The sequence below is a fragment of the Mustela nigripes genome, chromosome 16, assembly GCF_022355385.1.
Source record: "Mustela nigripes isolate SB6536 chromosome 16, MUSNIG.SB6536, whole genome shotgun sequence".
Classification (NCBI taxonomy): Eukaryota; Metazoa; Chordata; class Mammalia; order Carnivora; family Mustelidae; genus Mustela; species Mustela nigripes.
The window spans coordinates 21,227,500-21,246,831 of record NC_081572.1 but is presented as its reverse complement, the minus strand read 5'-3'; the positions used below and the strand labels follow the sequence as shown (position 1 = coordinate 21,246,831).

At 39.5% G+C, this 19,332-nt stretch overlaps 1 protein-coding gene across 1 annotated transcript in view; it reads right to left on the bottom strand.

Moving 5' to 3' along the window:
• TOP2A (DNA topoisomerase II alpha) overlaps window positions 1-16,675 on the bottom strand; it is a 30,745-nt gene extending 14,070 nt beyond the window's left edge. The window contains exons 1-20 of the mRNA XM_059378485.1: window positions 16,521-16,675; window positions 15,494-15,649; window positions 15,184-15,274; window positions 14,851-14,914; window positions 13,275-13,420; window positions 13,023-13,120; window positions 12,605-12,817; window positions 12,088-12,261; window positions 11,795-11,896; window positions 11,549-11,686; window positions 8,965-9,103; window positions 6,182-6,339; window positions 5,775-5,900; window positions 5,393-5,503; window positions 5,148-5,253; window positions 4,947-5,056; window positions 4,605-4,697; window positions 3,740-3,854; window positions 3,262-3,383; window positions 1,860-2,008 (exon numbers count right to left, since the gene is read on the bottom strand). Coding sequence (XP_059234468.1) covers window positions 1,860-2,008; window positions 3,262-3,383; window positions 3,740-3,854; window positions 4,605-4,697; window positions 4,947-5,056; window positions 5,148-5,253; window positions 5,393-5,503; window positions 5,775-5,900; window positions 6,182-6,339; window positions 8,965-9,103; window positions 11,549-11,686; window positions 11,795-11,896; window positions 12,088-12,261; window positions 12,605-12,817; window positions 13,023-13,120; window positions 13,275-13,420; window positions 14,851-14,914; window positions 15,184-15,274; window positions 15,494-15,649; window positions 16,521-16,541 — 2,432 coding nt within the window. The 5' untranslated portion in view covers window positions 16,542-16,675. The remainder of the gene's footprint in view (window positions 1-1,859; window positions 2,009-3,261; window positions 3,384-3,739; window positions 3,855-4,604; window positions 4,698-4,946; window positions 5,057-5,147; window positions 5,254-5,392; window positions 5,504-5,774; window positions 5,901-6,181; window positions 6,340-8,964; window positions 9,104-11,548; window positions 11,687-11,794; window positions 11,897-12,087; window positions 12,262-12,604; window positions 12,818-13,022; window positions 13,121-13,274; window positions 13,421-14,850; window positions 14,915-15,183; window positions 15,275-15,493; window positions 15,650-16,520) is intronic.
• Between the last annotated feature and the right edge of the window lie 2,657 nt (window positions 16,676-19,332).

Genomic DNA, 19,332 nt, shown 5'->3' with positions numbered 1-19,332 from the left:
ATAGAGGTGATTGAATGACTGGAGGTGCTAAGGAATGGTAACACTTTCTGAAAGGATGACATTAAAGTGAAGAAACTGAGAGGATGAACCACCATGTGGTTATCTGGAGAAAGTATTGTAAGCAGAGGGACCAGTAAGTAAAAAGCCCTGAGGAGAGAGTGTGACTGGCATGTTTGAATATAGGCAGAGGTCAGGTGTTTTTGGACCAGACAGTATGAGATAGAGTCAAAAGATATGGGGAGTGGGCACATAGATCATGTAGGTCCTTTAGATTTTACTCTAAATGAAAAAGTTGGAAGGTTCTGAACCAGAACGATCTATTTAAAAATATTAGTTGGCTGCCATAAGAAAGCAGGATGGTATATTATAGTACTTTAGATAAACGGGGTGCCTTAGTAAATATTGAGAGGGTAGTCAGCTATAAGAGATTCAGGATTGGAGCTGTTGAAACTAGATGAATGGGGCGTGCCTGGGTGGCTCAGTGGGTTAAGCCTTTGCTTTTGGCTCAGGTCATGATCCCAGGGTCCTGGGATCAAGCCCCACATTGGGCTCTCTGCTCAGCAGGGAGCCTGATTCTCCCCCAACCTCTCTGCCTACCTCTCTGTCTACTTGTGATCTCTGTCAAATAAATAAAAATCTTAAAAAAAAAAAAAAGAAAAAAAGAAAAAAAGAAAAAGAAACTAGGTGGATGGGTTATCATCCATGGATGGAAGTGAGTATAGCTAGTGGAAAGAGAACAAATGAAGGAGCTTTGGGGCAGGCCAGTAGTTAGAGTCTGGAGAGATGAGAGGGACCCAGGAAAAATGATAAATAAGGAAGAAAGCCAACAGTTTTGTATCTTGGAGGCCAAAGGCCCAATAAAGAAGAGCTTCAAGGAGGATGAAGTGATTAACTAGTTAATGCTGCTGAAAGTTTGAATAAGATGACCGCAGAAAATTGACCATTCATAACGTACTTTCCATAGAGTAAAATTTCAATTGCGGTAGTTAGGAAGAATTAAGCTCTTCTTTACTCTGATCCCAAGTCTACAGCAGGGTTTCTCAACCTGGGCATTACTGGTATTTTGGGCCAGATAATTCTTTGTTATGGGAGCTATCCTATGCATTGTAGGGTGTTTAGCAGTAGCTCTGGCTGCTGCCCACTAGACGTAGCACAGCTCCCCTAGTCATGACAATAAAAAATGTCTCCAGACATTACAGTCTCCTGGGAGATGGGGTGGTGGTGCAAAATCTACCCTGGTTGAGAACCACTGCTCTGTATAATTAAAGTGAAGAAAATATAAGAAATTGAAGTAAAAACATGTAGTTTGGAAAGGAAACAATATTTCTCAGAAATTCAAAGGCACAGCTATCAAACTGAAATAGAATTTACGTTCTGTTTATTATAAGAAGTAGCATAATTAAATTTAAGGAGCTAGTTTTTAAAAAATTAATACTGTAAACATCTATATCAAAAGTACATTTTCTGATTAGTTGAATTAAAAAAAAAGATTTTATTTATTTATTTGACAGAGAGAGATGGATAGTGAGAGAGGGAATACAAGCAGGGGGAGTAGGAGTGGGAGAAGCAGGCTTCCTGCTGAGCAGAGCCAGTTGCGGGTCTCGATCCCAGGACCCTGGGATCATGACCTGAGCCAAAAGCAAAGGCTTAACTGACTGAGCCACCCAGACACCCCAGATCAGTTGAATTTTTATATTTTTGGTCAACTAAATGTCACATTACTTCAAAATTGCTAATGGCAATTCACTAGAATTTTTTTTAAAAAGTTCAATATATATATTTTTATTATGTTCAGTTAGCCAGCATATAGTACATCATTAGTTTTTGATGAATTCACCAGAAATTGTAGGCATACCCACCTGAGCATTGTGAAGATGTATCGAGGACTAGCAGAATCCTTGCCACCATGCAGCCTAGTACCAAATTGACCAATGGGCTGCAAGAGGTTCAGATTATTGCTACCCACAAAATTCTGAGCCAAATTGATAATGGTCATCATTAGTGACATCTGGGGGTGGAAAAAGATTAATTAATCTAAGCTGTAGGCTTCTAATAATATATATCCATTGTTATGACTAAGCCTCACTATAATCCTGTAAGGTTTTATGAGATATAGATGTTTATTGACTCTTCCTAGGTAATTACATGGCAGATGGCAGATATGCCTAAACTCAAGCCTTCTGGCTCCAAGTTTAGGGGCTCTTGCCTTCTAATAATTTCTACCAAGTCCTATTCAACCTTGAAGGCATAGCTCTTCTCTTCACCCTCAGCAGAATGAAATATTTCCTCTTTTGTGTCTAATACTTTACTCATTTCTTTTTTTAGATTATTTATTTATTGTCACTGAGAGATAGCAAGAGAGAGCACAAGCAAGGGGTAGGCATCAGGCAAAGGGAGAAGGAGGTTCCCTGCTGAGTCACTTTGATATTTGTGTGGGTTGGCTGATTAAATTGTGATTATACCTTGAGAAGGAGCTTATTTGATTTCTTTATATACCTGGTACATGGTAAGTATCTGACAAATGTTTGCTGTGTGAACATTTACTACATGCCCACTATGTTTTGATTGAAAGCAACAAACAAGACAATCATTACATTTAAAGTTCTAGAAACCTATAGACAACCTAGTTCTTTAAAATACAATGAATACAAAAAACAATTTAATCCCAAAATTAAAAAAAGGAATATATGATTATATAAAATCAAACAACTGAGAAATACAAAAAATTGAGAAGTTGTCCTTTTTAATCAACAGAAATAACCAAAATTAATAACTTTGAGCAAACCCTTCTAGGTTTTTGGTTTAAGTAATGTTCTGGCTCTTTTTCTCCCCACTGACAATAGATTATGGATATTCTCAATGTTAGTACACACAGATTTACTTCAGTTATATAACTGATTCCAGGCATAGATGTATCATAATCAATGACAATTTTCCAGTTGATGGACATTTTTGATGTCTAAATTTTGGCATCACAAAGATATATTAAACATCACTATAGATCCTTGAACATAGATCCTTATAGACTTATGAGTCTCCTTATTGGAATATTATTTTTAGAAATAGATTTGTTAAGCCAAAGGTAAGCATATTTATAGTTTGACAGATTTTACCAGATTTCACCAAATTGTCCTCTACTATGGATGAACCAGTATTCATGTCACCAAGTACTCTCACTATGTGTTTGGAAAATGATTTTGCAGGTATTATTGCTACAATGCTTTCTAGAAACATTATGGATTGTATGGATTGTGTGTTTACCTCACCATGATGATAAGAGGACATCTCAGCCACTGACCCAGCTAACTGGGCAACCTTCACCTCTCGCTTGTCATTCCGTTTGAAACAGGTAAACAAAACCTTTCTTTGACCTGGTTTCAAGCCTTTAAAATGGAAGAAGTACAAATATTAGTATCCTCAACTTAATCATTTATGGACATTGATTTCTTTTTTTTTTTTTTTAGCCTATGTTTTTTCTAGCCTTTTTTTTTTTTTTTTTAATTTATTTGTCAGAGAGAGAGAGAGCATGAACACAGGCAGACAGAATGGCAGGCAGAGGCAGAGGGAGAAGCAGACCCCCTGCCGAGCAAGGGGCCCGATGTGGACTCGATCCCAGGACGCCGGGATCATGACCTGAGCCGAAGGCAGCTGCCTAACCAACTGAGCCACCCAGGCGTCCCAATTTATGGACATTGATTTCTATGTATGATAAAAAAAAGGCTAACATAGTGGAACTTACCATCCACCATAGATGGGATAGATCTCTCATTATCAGAATTTGAGAACAGGATAAGTTCCTTATTTATGAAGTCATTGTATGTCAGATATGTGGTAGTTTGTCCATACAAGTAATCCTGAGGGACCAAAGAGAGTTATTAGATGATCTAATTTTAAAAAGTTCATTGATCTTAATAATGCTTAACACCAAAGGAATCAATCTTTCAGCATATCAATTCTATGATAATTCTTAAGTCCCTCAAAGACACAGATTTATGTAGAAGTATTTTACAGGTTTTTTTTTTTTTTAAGATTTTATTTATTTATTTGACAGAGAGAGAGAGATCACAAGTATTCAGAGAGGCAGGCAGAGGGGGAGGGGTAAACAGGCTTCCTGCTGAGCAGAGAGCCTGAGTCAGGGCAGGATCCCAGGACCCCGAGATCATGAACTGAGCCAAAGGCAGAGGTTTAACCCACTGAGTCACCCAGGCGCCCCTACTGTACAGGTTTTAAAGATAAAGCAAATTTAATTGTTGCACAATTTGGAAAAACTGCACTGCCTTTAAAATTTTTCAGTTCCCATACATTTATGCAGCAGTCTAAATAAGCACATTCATATATAGTTACATATTATTAAATTTTCTTCTGGAGCAATCAGTCATTGTGTTGTAGGATATATAAAAATGTTTTCTTTTAGATTGAGAGAGAGAGAGAGAGAGCGCGTGCAAGTGTACGGGTATGTGAGTGGGGGTGGGGAGAATCCCAAGCTTCCAGCACAGAGCCCCACAGATTTCATGACCCTGAGATCACAACCTGAGCCAAAATCAAGAGTCAGACATGCCTAACTGATTGAGCCACCCAGGTGTCAAGATGTATAAGATTTTTACCTCAGGAAGGCCAAGTAACTTCCGTTGCCTTCTATCCTCCATGAAATGGGTTAACCATTCTTTCCGATCATCTATCTGTTTCTTGCTAAAGGCCTACACATTGGAGATAAAAAAGACGTCACCAGTATGAACAGTCTCCCAAAATCTGTTGTATAAAAACTAAACAAACAATAAACTGAGTTTCCTAAAACAAATGGTCCCTTTCTCTATGATATGCTTATTAAAAACATTCTATATTCTATAAAACATTTTATTATATAAAAATTTATATGTTTCAATTGACTAACTATAATAGTGATTTAGAAAACTAGAATATATCTATGAAATAGAACTCAAACTGACCAGGCTAATGGCAGCATCATCTTCAGGACCAGAATATTTAAACTGAATACGATGTCTTTTCATATCTGCAAAGTATTCTTTAGCTTCTTTTGATGTGCTGGTGCCCAAACCTACACAACCAAGAATATCAAGTTACTCCATACAATTTTGTATAATAGTATATAACAAAATGAGAAGTACTTGATGGGTTTCCCCACAAACCTTTGTAGTACTTGACTTTCCATTTTTTATGATTTGGAGTAGAACTCTTCCATTCTTCAAATTCAGGAAGACTATAGAATGCCATTTCTTGTTTGTTTTTAGACACCTGTGGTAAAGAACATGTTGCTGTGGTTTTGCACACTGCTGAGTCCCCCCTTTACCATATATCACTGGGATTATATGCATATAAAACATTGACTAGGGGTCTTAAAATATCCATTATGGTAATTTAAAAGTTAATATACCTTTACAATGGGAGTGATAAATTCTTCCAGAAAACGATGCCGTAGAAGAGAGGGCCAGTTATGATGGATAAAATTAATCAGCAGGCCTTTGATATGGGAACCATCTTGGTCCTAGAAATATTTGGAAAGCCAAAACACAAAAGAATTATTTAAAAACTCAAAAAAATTATGATTGACCTACTGGTGATTTCTCTAAAAATTTTCTATGGGGATTAAAAAAAAGAAAAGGGCTATTTAAATCCACTCACTTAATCTGTATATGTAACACACATGTGATGAATAAAGCTTCAAGTTAAGTAATTTCCTTCCACAGCATGAAAGCAATGCAACAATTAAGACATGTTTAGTATAACAATCTAAAATATTTGAAAGCAAATCTAACCTGATCTGTCATAATCATTATCTTTCCATAACGAAGAGTCTTCAATGAATCTTCATCTTCATAGTTTTTCTTGTATTGAAGACCCACAATCTTGATGATATTGTTAATTTCAGCATTTTCCATGATCTGAAATGGACATATACCAAAAAAGGTAACTTATTTTTGTAAATTTGTAAAGAAATAGGGCAGTTTATGTTGTTTGGGTTTTCTTGAGCTCCAGTATTTTCAGTTATTATTAGCCTACATTTTAGTCAGAAAGATCTATTAAAATATGCTACAGTGTACCCAATTTCTTAAAATAATAAAAATAAACTAAAACATATTTCAAAATGCCCAGTGAGGCAATGAAACACAAATATGAAATCCTGCATTATAAAACTATATTTAGATCCTAAAGATGGCTCTACCTGTTTATGAGAAGCTTCTCGAACATTGAGTATTTTTCCTCTAAGTGGGAAAACCCCGTATTTGTCTCTCCCAACTACACCAAGTCCTGAAACAGCCAAAGTTTTAGCTGAGTCTCCCTCAGTCAGGATGAGTGTACATTCATTGGAGTTTCGACCCCCTAAAATAAAAATACACAAATTAATATTGGCACATTTAGTTCAACCTCAAAAATACTAACTCAAATGTGCTATCAATAGTTTTGTGATAAAACCATATAATAGATATTAGAACTAATGTTCATATTAAAAAAACAAAAAACCAAAAAAAAACCCCTAGTTTCTTAGACTATTTTTTTTTTGAAAGAATTTATTTTTGGGGCACCTGGGTGGTGCAGTTGGTTAAGCCTCTCCCTTTGGCTAAGGTCATGATCCTAAGGTCCTGGGATCGAACCCCACTTTGGGCTCCCAGCTCAGCCAGAAGCCTGCTTCTCCCTCTACCACTCCCCCTGCCTTCCTCTGTTAAATAAATAAATAAATAAATAAAATCTTTAAAAAAAAGAATAAATAAAAAATAAAAACATTTAACATTGGGGCACCTGGCTGGCTTAGCTGGAGGAATATGTGACTCTTGATCTTAGGATTATGAGTTTGAGCCCCACAATAGGTGTTGAGATGATTTACATAAATAAAATAAAAACAAAACAAAACATTTTTTAAAAAAGATTTTATTTATTTATTTAACAGAAAGAGAGAGAGATCACAAGTAGGCAGAGAGAGAGAGGGGGAAGCAGGCTTCTTGCTGAGCAGAGAGCCCGATGTGGGGCTCGATCCCAGGACCCTGAGACCATGACCTGAGCCGAAGACAGAGGCTTAACCCACTGAGCCACCCACGTGCCCCAAAAACAAAACATTTTATTTTTTTTAAGATTTTATTTATTTATTTGACAGAGAGATCACAAGTAGAGAGGCAGGCGGTGGGGGGGGGGGGGCGAAGCAGGCTCCCCGCTAAGCAGAGAGAACCCAATGCGGGGCTAGATCCCAGGACCCTGAGACCATGACCTGAGCTGAAGGCAGAGGCTTTAACCCACTGAGCCACCCAGGTGCCCCAAAACAAAACATTTTTAAGTAATCTCCACACCCAACATGGAGCCTGAACTCACAACCTCACAACCCTGAGACCAAGAGTCACGTATTCCAATGACTAAGCCAGACAGGCGCCTCTTTTATGTTAATTTCTTGTGACAGTTATACTGTTGCTGAACATTCTTTTGATCATATTATGTTAAAAATATTTGTTAATAGGTGCCTGGGTGGCTCAGTCCGTTAAGCGTCTGCCTTTGGTTCAGGTCATTATCCCAGGGTCCTGGGATCGAGTCCTGCATTGGGCTCCCTGTTCAGTGAGAGTCTGCTTCTCCCTCTACCCTTCTCCCTTGCTTGTGATTCCTCTCTATCAAATAAATAAAATCTTAAAAAAAATTTTGTTATTTTTTTTTTTTTTAAAGATTTATTTATCGGGCGGGGGTGGGAGAGCAAGCACAGGCAGACAGAATGGCAGGCAGAGGCAGAGGGAGAAGCAGGCTCCCTGCTGAGCAAGGAGCCCAATGTGGGACTCGATCCCAGGACGATGGGATCATGACCTGAGCCGAAGGCAGCTGCTTAACCAACTGAGCCACCCAGGCGTCCCCCCAAAATTTTTGTTATTAATGGGGTTTAGAACACACTACCTCAAAACAGAGCACTTTGCATATTGAATATTTTAAGCTAAGGGAGTTTGAGAAAATGCTAGAAGCAAGTTCTCTCTGACCTCATCCCCCAGCCTTCTACCCTGAAGTAGGTCACAAGACCCTCATGTGAGAAGTGTCCTCCATATACCACAGAGGAAGGGAACATTCTTATCTCTCAGAGTGACACTGAAAAGAATGTGAATGAACAGGCCTCATTGAGTTTACCCCAGTTTACTATACTTAGTTCATACTTTGCCCTTATCATATCTTTCCACTCTTCCTCAAACCTAACAAAAACACTCAGGTTTAACCACTTCTTTGGGTATTCATTTCCCTATGAAAGGCCTGTCAAGTAAAATTTATATTTAAATAAATTTCTATGTTTTTTATCAATTAACCTATCTTTGTCAGTTTAATTTTCAGACCCAGACAGGAACTAAGAGGGTTGAGAAAAATTTTTCCTCCCCTATATTAGGTAATAGATCACTACAGATCCCTACATATTCTTCTTCTTCTTCATTTTTTTAAAAATAGTCTCCACACCCAGCATGGAGCCTAATGCAGGGTCTGAACTCATGACCCAAGATCAAGACCTGAGCCGAGATCATGAGTTAGTTGTATAAGCAACTGAGTCAACCAGGGACCCCAGATCGCTACAAATTCTTATTTTATACTCTTAAAAAAAAATTATTTATTTGATAGACAGAGATTACAAGTAGGCAGAGAGGCAGGCAGATACAGAGAGAGGGGGAAGCAGGCTCCCCACTGAGCAGAGAGCCTGATTCGGGGCTAGATCCCAGACCCTGGGATCATGACCTGGCCAAAGGCAGAGGGTTTAACCCACTGAGCCACCCAGGTGCCCCCTTATTTTATACTCTTAGTCATCTTAACATTACTATAACAGCCCAAAATTAGAAATGATCTAAATGTTCGATAACAGTAATTGGTTGATTTTTACCCATGTAAAAATATTCTGTTGAATATTACATGTTGAGGGGAAAGTATCCACGGTATGCTATTAATGAATAAAACAAATAACGGAACAAGATTAAAAGTTTAGAAGCATTATTAAATGTGTACCTGCATCATTGGCATCATCAAGTTTGGGAATTCCCTTGATTCTGTTATGTTTTACAGCTGAACACTTCTTGTTTAATTGGATTTGGGCCTTAAACTTCACCCAGTTTAGTATGCTTTCCACTATACCACAGCCAATTGCCTGAAAATGAGAAGATTCATGTTAGGGAAGAAGAATTCTATCAGAAATACAGAATACAGATGAGCTCCTATAAAAGTAATTCAAAGTTTGAAAAGAGGTAAAAAAAATATTTTTTTTTTCAGACAAAGGTGACATGTCTTCCTGTCTTAGGTTATCATAACTGAGGGAACTGGTTCCCTTGAGTTCATTCATTCAGTAAATATTTACTAATTACATATTTACGTTGTGTTAGGCACTGAGATCCATGTTGGAGATTAAGTGGTTAAAACAAGTTGGTCATGGTCCTTGACCTCATGGACTTTAAGAAAAAAATAAAGAAGGTGGAAATAAAATGAGAAATTGCAAGTGTGATGAGTGTTTGGATAAAAGTATGCTACATCTGATAACATATATCTAGAGAGAAGGGTAGAAAGTAAAGGCTTTCCTGAGGAAATGACGTTGAAGATCTAAAGTAGCTAGCTAAGTGAGAAGCATTTCAGATAGAAGGATTACCACATGGAAAAGCTCTAAGGAGGGGGAAGAGTACAAATGCTTCTGGGTAATCTGAAGGCAGTAGGATCGAAGCTTAGACAACACAGGAAAAAGTGGTACTAAGATGAGGTTGGAGATGGCAGGGTCCTGTAGGCCACAAGGAAGAATTTGGATTTAAACATTTTTTTAAAAAAGAGCTTATTTATTTATTTGACAGAGTGAGAGCACAAGCAGGAGGAACAGCAGAAGCAGAAGGAGAAGCAGGCTCCCTGCTGAGCAGGGAGCCCAATTCGGGACTAGATCCCAGGACCCTGTGATCATGACCTGAGCTAAAGGCAGACACTTAACTGACTGAGCCAGCCACCCAAAACATTTTTTTTTTAATTTTAAAGACTTATTTTTTAAAAAAGATTTATTTATTTATTTGAGAGAGAGAAAGAGTGTGTCCAAGTTGGGGGAGGGGCAGGGGAAGAGAATCCTAAGCAGACTTCCAACCAAGCACAGAGCCAATGTGCAGCTCCATCTCACAATCCATGAGATCATGACCTAAACCAAAAATCACAAATCAGACACTTAACCAACTGAGCCATCCAGTGCCCTTGATTCATTTAAAAAAGAAAAAAAAATGTTTTTAAAATTTATTTATTTGACAGAGAGTACAAACAAGTAGGCAGAGGAGGCAGGCAGAGAGAAGGGGGAGCAGGTTCTCTGCTGAGCAGAGAGCCCGATGCGGGGCTCGATCCCAGGACCCTGGGATCATGACCTAAGCCGAAGGCAGAGGCTTTAACCCACTGAGCCACCCAGGTGCCCCAATTCATTTTTTTAAAAAAAGATTTTATTTTTAAGTAATCTCTATACTCAACATGGCACTCAAACTTACAACCCTGAGATCAAGAGTCACTTACTCCACCAAATGAATCAGTCAGACACCTCTGGACTTTTTTTCTAAGAGTAGAAGTTACCGAAAGACTTCAAAAAGAGACTGAAGACAAAAATGTGTGCTTTAAGACAAGAAGATTACTTAATAGCATTGCAAAGAAAGGACTGAAAGGTAATGAACATAAAGAATCATTATGGTAGGGGCACCTGGGTGGCTCAGTGGGTTAAAGCCTCTGCCTTCGGCTCAGGTCATGATCTCAGGATCCTGGGATTGAGCCCTGCATCGGGCTCTCTGCTCAAGCAGGGAGCCTGCTTCCTCCTCTCTCTCTGTCTGCCTCTCTGCCTACTTGTGATCTCTGTCAAATAAATAAATAAAAATCTTAAAAAAAAAAAAAAGAATCAGAAATACAGAAAAGAGGTAATACAGAAAAGAGGTAACAGTGAGAGGCTATTGTGGCATCCAAAAGATGAGTCTTACTGATTGGATTACGGGGGGGGGGGGGGCAGGGGTAAAGAGAAAGCTCCCAGCTTTGTTTATGCTACTTAGGTTGGTTGGGGCCTTTTACTAAGACAGGAAACGGTTTTGTTTTTGTGGGGTGGGGAAGGTCCTCGTGTAGAGGTCAGTGAGTATGGAGAGAACTAATTCAGTGTTGATAGGGAACCAACTTTAGGCAATGTTTGGAAAGCAGTGAAATGGGCTGAATTCAGAAGTGATCCAAACTGAATAGTGATAATGTAATGGGGAAATATAGGCATATGGATGGTAATTAACTCTGTAGTAAGAGCAGTGAGGTGAAAACTATTTCCTATTTCCTTTTCAGAGGCAGAAGGCATGTGGGAAGAATCTTGGTTTTTGCAGAGCAAAAAAAAAAAAAAAAAGGGCAATGGACAATAAAGTAAGGTGCTTATATTTCTTATGTCCCTGTAAGTATTTACAGCCTTTTTAAAGAGAAAGCAAGCATGAGCAGGGGAGGAATAGAGGGAGAGGGAGAAGCAGACCCCCTGCTGAGGGGCTCAATCCTGGGACAGGGATCATGACCTGAGCTGGAGGCAGACTCCCAGTAGACTGAACTACCCAGGGGCCCCAGTACTCACAGCTTTGACGAATTTTTCACTTAAAAGGCATGTTGATCCAAAGCTCTTGACTTGCAAAGTCATGTTTTCTTTTGTCTGAGAGTCAAAGGTTGGGTTCTCAATTAAGGCATTCACAAAAATCCACATGTGATTTTTCACCTGCAGGAAAAGTTGATATTACTAAATTGCTAAAAACTCATGCTTTATTTATAGCCTTTCTCTTCTTCCTTGACTTTGGAAAAAGAAAACTGTGCTGAAATACCATACCTGATGCGCTTTTACTGCAACACCACCCTTGTTCTTCTTCTTCACGACATCAACAAGTTTAGTCACAATCTGATCAGCTATGTAATCAACATGTCTGCCACCCTAATAGGGAAAAATACCAAACTGTAAAGCTCAGGACCCCTCAAAATTATAATAATGATCAAATATTTTAAAAAATCTAATTTAGCTTTCTTTATGCCAGAGCAGCCAAATATTCAAGTTCATTTTATTTATTAAAAACAATAACACTTTTATGTAAAGATAAATTATGATTAATACAAAAGTAAAATTACCTTGGAAGTAGCAATGCTGTTGACAAAGCTAATTTGCTGAAAGCCTTTTTCACTCATTGTTAAACATACTTCCCACCTGGGGTTTACTTGTTCATGGATAACTTTCAATGGATTGCCAGTTTCATCTACCTTATCCTTCAAATACATATCTACATAGCTACGAAATCCTTTTACCTGTACAGGAATTAAGAGTTATGGTATTAGAAAAAAGTTATAAAAAGTGTTCGATGATAGACCACGAGGATTTTTTAAAACTAATGAAATGACATTTACTGATGGGCATTAAGAGAATGGTCATTAAAGGGCACAAAAGTATTCATTTAGGAGATTGTTTGAGAAAGACATTTCCTTTAGGGAGTTTAAAAGAGTTAAGTAAAAAAATGTGGCATACTGTTTTCTTTTCAGGAATGTATCTGAGAGGTGATAAAAAATATATGGGAGGAAAAAAAAACAGTTTTGCCTCTGATAGTGATCATATAAATTCCCTCATTGCCCTTAACACCCGGAAAATGCTTACCGGCAGCTTATTTCCATTGAGAAAGACTTTGACATCTTTAGTGGATCCAGCAATATCATATGCTCTTCTAACCATCAGTGCAACAATATCTTTATCTAGGCTTTGCATTTTAAACTTGGACAAGTCAGGCTGGAATGTAATACATGTATAATCTTCACCATTAAAGGGCTTGAGTTCCATCTCACCAGCTCTCCCCATATTATTCATCCATGTCTGTGGAAGTAAAAAATTCAAGTTTATTCACAACAAACTAGAACTAAACACAAATTTCTAAGTCCTAAAAAATAACCTAATGTATATTCATGAATAACTTTCCATGATTTAATAGCCTATAAATTATATTAAACCAATCACGAAAACTGTTATAAATTGTTAAAGTACAAGTTATAACTGAGGCAAAAGATACGTATTTACTTGCCTGTTTGAACATTTTCTTGTATTCTCTACTGGCTGTTTCCACAGTAAATTTGGTACTGAATATGTTACACAGTTTGGCTCCATAGCCATTTCGACCACCTAAGCAAATAAATTTAAAATACTTTGTTATCACTGGCAATGCTAATCAATTATAGAGATTTATTTCAGTGTTTTAAACATTTATGTCATAGTCATTTAAAAGATGTGGTTTTTTTTTTTAGCAACAAATGTGTTATTTTCCTCCATACTCTACCTGTTACTTTCTTTTCATCATCATCATAGTTACTAGAAGTTAGGAGCTGTCCAAAGATGAGAGCTGGGACATACATCTTCTCAACTTTGTGTTCAACAACAGGAATACCTTTCCCATTATTCCATATACTAATTAAGTTATTTTCCCTAAGAAAAGAAGAATGAAACTTTTATTGTAAAACAGATGGTAAACTAGTGCTTGATATTTTTTATACTTAAATATAATTATCCTTAAAATACAGAAATTCACAAGTCTCAATTTCTTTGATTCTTTCTCATACATATTTTCTGAAATTCAGCATCAACTACCTTTCCCACCATGCTCAGTTCCTGATAATCCTGAAACAGAAGCCAAGAGGGGAAAAAAAAATTAAACCTTTTCCAACACCTGGGCAGACACTGATAATGCTGAAAAAATATGAAATTTTAAAATGTCAGGATAAACAAAGGGAAATGATTTATGCCCAATGGAAAGGAAAAATTTGGAAATTATTTATTTATGCTTGCTTGCTTGCTTTCTTTCAAGATTATTTATTTGAGAGCAAGCAAGTGACCATGTGTGCTTGAGTGGGATGGGTGGGGGCAGAGGGAGAAGGAGAGAGACTCCTCAAGTAGACTCCTTGGAAGGCGGAGCCCTATTTGAGGTTCAATCCCAGAACCCTGAGATCATGACCTGAGCTGAAACCAAGATTCTGACACTTAAATGTCAGACACACAGGTGCCCCTATTATACCGTTTTTAGAGGATTATTTATCTGAACTGTCCTAGCTCCCTTAGCTTTCTCACCCAGCAAGGCACATTGCAAAACAAATATGAAAGAGAAAAACACTACCAATTGTAAACTTCCCTGCTTGCCAAAAAAAAGCTAAAAACTTATTTGGATTTATTTCTCTTAGTTATTTTAAGTTAATTCTCATAAGATAGTACAGTTTAGTTATAACTAGACAAAACACTATGGATTTTATTCCAAGTAGTGCTTAGTATTATCTACAAAAAAAGACTAAAACTAGCTCAACATGTTTTTAGACTAGGATATCAAGCCCTTAGGAGCATTCAAGTACATCATTAACACACTTCTCCCAAAGAAACTAAAACATAGTTTACGCCGTAACTGATCAGGCTAATAAAAAGGTGATACAAGCATCCTGTGTACCCACAAAGGGACACCCAGCATTTATAACCAGAAATGTTAGATCCAATTATTCTCTATCACCATCTGCTGGTTTACTATTTGAATAGCATCATGAGAAAAAGTAAAAGCTCTAGACTCCTGAATGCTTATTAGACTGAACAATTATTGGAGATGCTTACTGAAAAATTTAGAGATGATATGTTATAATGTCTGTAATTTATTTCAAAGTGACTCAAAAAACATAGATGGAGCAACTATGGTAAAGCATTGATAACTGCTGGATCTAGGTGGTAGGTATCATAGATTGTTCATTTTAGCATTCTGCTTTTCTGCGCTTTTGGAGAATTTCATTACTTAAAAAGGCCAATATTAGTATAAATCAAAGTAAATGCAACTAACAGTAACAATGAACTATAACAAACAAAAGACCATTCAAGAGACTTACGGGTCAATTGTGACTCTAATACAAGACATTTTTGGGTCCCTTTGTTTGTTGTCTGCAGCATTGACTGAAAGAAAATACACATTTGTAAGAAATTAAATTTAAAAAGAAAACATTAAGATATAGAAAGAAAAAAGTCAGATTAACAAGGCATTAACATTTATTCACAGTACTGTTTCTAGGAAAGAATTCAACTTGCTAGACACCAGTAAACTGCTCCACCTTGTCAACTATTGTTTGAAATGATAGGCGCTCTGGTTATAGAGGGTTTGCTAGAAATAATACTTCTTATGAAGGATTTTACTAGTAGATCTTTATGTGAAAGAGTTTACTTACCTAGAATCTCATCAAAGATTTTGTACAACCCAGGGACAAAGGTGACTTCCCTATAGTTAATGCCAATATCTTCATCGTAAACCCACATGTGCTAGAAATAAGGCAAGGAGATATAGTTACTTTTACCTTGTTTATTCTGTTTTGTCATCATCATTACTGTAAATTCTTCTGGATTAAATACTATAATATACATATGATAGCTTAAGGCTTGTTCCAGTGACATTCAGAGTACGTGGACTATATAGAAAATTAACCTGGAAAAGCATACATTTTAACTACTTCGTAACTGCATGTAATTACTTGGTTTTACCTGGGTCACTAATTCCACAGAGCCAATGTAGGTGTCTGGGCGGAGCAAAATATGTTCCAGTTGGGTTTTCTTTTGATAGATTCTTTCAATAGACAATCTTTTCTTGGCATCTTCATTTTTCTTTGTTTTGCTGATTTGCATATTTTCATTTACAGGCTAGCAATGTTGGAAAATTGTAGAAAAGGGATATTTAATCGGAGGTTATATTAAAAACTATAAACAAATCACCCACCGTAATGGCTTATGCACTATGTGTCATCACACATAGTGATGTGCAATCACAATCTTTTATCAGGTATTGGCGGAGTTTACAACGTTTTGTTGAAACACGGCAATTTAAGCTAACAGCAGCCAAGTTCCCAGGTGTCAGTTTGAATAAACATGTATTATCTCATCAAGTGCATGTAACATGGAACTATTTTCCTTGAATGTTTTGAATGTCATCAATAAAATACACACACTCCTTTCAGACATTCCGCAAATATTTACTGAGTGCATGCTATGTCCCAGGCACATAACAGATTCTAGTCAGCAGCAGTTTGGGAGCTCATCGAGTCAATCCTTTCTTTGGCCACCATAACGTTTTGAACAGAGGAAGGACATATTTTGAGTAACTCGGGCCTGCCGGCTCCTCACTTGGAACAGCGTGCCATGCTCTGCACCTTCCAAGGTCAGGGACATTCAATCCCGTTTTCCGTCGGAGGGTAGGAACGTATCTGTGCTACTTAAAGTCACACGCGGGCCATTAAAATATAAGCCAGTTGAGTACTGGCCCTAGAAACAGTAAAACAGAACCCGACACCCCAGAAGCCATTGTAGCCGATAATATTTCATTACTAGAACCATACGGGGGGGGGGTATCCTCCTCACGATCACACCGAGTCCAGGAGACCCGGGACCACCCGGAAGACCGGCTCCCAGCCGGCGGCGATCGGACCACAGCCCAGGAGTCTAATTCTTCGCGGGCAGCCAGAGAGATGCGGGGCCGCGCTGAGGCTCCACGACCCGCCCCTTCCGCGAGCTGTACCTGCAATGGTGACACCTCCATGGTGACGGTCGTGAAGGGGCTCGAGAACCCTGCAAGCGACTAAACCGGCGGGACCCTCGAGACCACCGTGGAGCAAGACGCTTCTCCACAGACGCTCGTCGGTTAGAAGAACGCCTCCGGTCCCAATTGAACTTTCCTGTAGCCCGCCCAAACCAAGTAAGCCAATCTCTGACTCTCTCTCACCGGCTCCGTCCAGAAGAACCAATCATATCTGTCTTTTCATATTCACCAATGAACGCCTGAGTTGTCGGGGGACTGTTTGAACAAACCAATTAGGCAAGGGAGGCGGGACTAGAGGCTTTTCAAAAGGCACCACTCGGAGTCGTCGCGGAAAGACCGACAGGGAACCTGGCCAATGAGGTGGGGGCTATTTGTTCTCTCGGAGCCGACTGCTCTGAAGAGACTCGCGATGCTAGCGGGAAAGGGTTTTCTGAGAAGCCCTCTCGGGTGCAAGGAACGTTCCTCAGGAGCTGCTAACTTATTTCAGATTGCTGAAATCTATAAACTGTCTCCCGTCCTGAGGCTTTTAAAGAGAGAAACAGGAGTCCTAGCTTAATTTTCCTGAGGAAATTTGAGCGCCGGCTTTCTGGATGGCAGCCAGGCGATTTGGTGAAGTGAACAGATTTCTAGCGTCTGCCTCAATCTTCCCTCCCAAGAACTTATTTTCGAAGAAACGGAAGCGCCGCAGTTGTGCTTTGGGGATATAATAGAAGGATGTGGCGGGGCCACTCAAAATAGAGAGCAGCATTCAAGTCCCCCTGCAGAGCGGCGTTGGGCGCCCCAGGCTGGTGGGTCAAAAGGAAGAGTTTGTAGTTCCCGCCTCAGGAGCGGAGGATAGGGTTTAGGGGCCATTCTAGGACAGAAACTTTTCCCTCAGAAAGCGAGAATTCCCTGAATTCTGCTGTCCAGAACGAGAACTTGCCAAAGACCGAAGTTTTTTTCTTTTTTTTAAATTTTTTAAAATTCTGCCGTATAAATGTTCGAGTGGGTTTATTCTGTCCTTGTCAATCCACGATGTTAAATGACAAAAGAATGCACCCCTCCCCCACAAGATGCTTGAAAAAAGAACTGCACAATTTGAATGACTGCTAATTCTGTCATCTGAACCACCTCCTTCAACCGTTATTACCTGAGTGTCTGTCCCTGCGGGGCAATTGGCCAGTCCTGTGGTCTTGATGGAGGCAGGCTTTTGGTGCTTTTGTTTTCTCTGATGAAAAAAAGAAACAAAAAAACGGTAGTGCCTCAGGAGCGCCTGGGTGGCTCAGTGGGTTAAGCATCTACCTTGGCTGAGGTCATGATCTCAAGGGTCCTGAGATCCAGCCTTGCCTCCTCCAGCTTCCTGGTCAGCTGTTTCTCCCTCTCCCTCTGCCCTTCCCGCCTCCCACCTTGTGCTTGCTCTCTTCTGTCTCTTGGGCTCTTTCTCAAATAAATCTTAAAAACAAAGCAAAAAACCCCCAAACAAACCCAAAACTTAGTGCCCAAGAACTGTGTGAGGATTACCCTAGATAAATGTAAGGTGTTTAGAGTAGTAGGCTAACAGTAACAGAATCAGGAAGCAGGAATCTTCCTTAGGCTGGCGTGAAAATTTGTCGTTTTAATTTTTTTCCCCCTTTCTAAAAGAAATCAGAGGTCAACCAATTATTAAATTACCCCAGCATATCTAATGCCTACTCTGCCCTAGAGGGCCAGTGTGGAGGCTGGGGGTGGAGGGATGAGGGGTGGGGTGGTGGTGGTGGTGGTGGTGTGACAGGAAGTCAAGCATGGAGGTAGCCTATGGGCTAGGGTGATTTTTTTCACCTGGCCTCCAGTAATTCCAAGTATTTCATTTCAATCTCCTCACCACATGTGTTGATACAGATAGGCAACCTCCAATGCACAGGATCACCCACAGTCTCAGAGCAGTTGCAGGGAAGCCCACCCCATCCAGTAGCTTCTGCCCATCCAAAAGGCTGGCCACGCCTGGGCTCCAGGGCAGCCTCTCATTCTCCGTAGTCTCCCCAGAACAGAAGGTGACCATGACAGAGACCAGCTATTCTACCTTCTGCCTCCTGGAACACAGAGACCCCATATGGTAGGGGGAGGTGGGCATGCTTTCCCAAGGATGACAGCCCAGCCTCTGCCTTTCTTGGCCTCTACCCTGTAGCTCATCTCAGCCTGCAGTACCTTGTAAGACTCATCTGGGGATGAAGTAACAGAAATTTAAAAAACAGTTCCAGTCCTATTTTCAGGGACCCTGCTGTTGAGCTGGATCCTGATTATGTGAGGGTCTGTTCCAAAAACCCAGAAGAAGAACTGTGGAGTCAAAAGGACTCTGGCGTCACACATGCTTGAGTAAAGCAAAACCAAACCAAACCACCACCACCACCACCACCACAACAACAACACCCTTCCTGAACCTCAGTTTTCCCATGTCTTCATCCTTTATTAAAAGTACAGAGGGCTATGGGGCACCTGGGTGGCTCATTCGGTTAAGTGTTTGCCTTTGGCTCAGGTCCTCGAGTCCCAGGATCCAGCAAGCAGCATCAGGCTCCCATATCGGTAGGGAGTCTGCTTCTCTTGCTGCCCCTTATCCTGCTGTGTTCTCTTTCAGTCTCTCTGTCTCTTTCCCAAATAAACAAAAATCTTAAAAAAATAAAAAGTACAGAGAGCTAAATGAGATATGGAAGCACTTGGGACAATCTTCCAGCCCTCTAGCAGGATGGTCTTGTGGGAGGTGGAGTTGGGCTTCTTTTTTGGACTCAAGCTGTTTGTCAGCCCCTCTCCTTTCCAGAGACTATCACAGGGTGTTCTA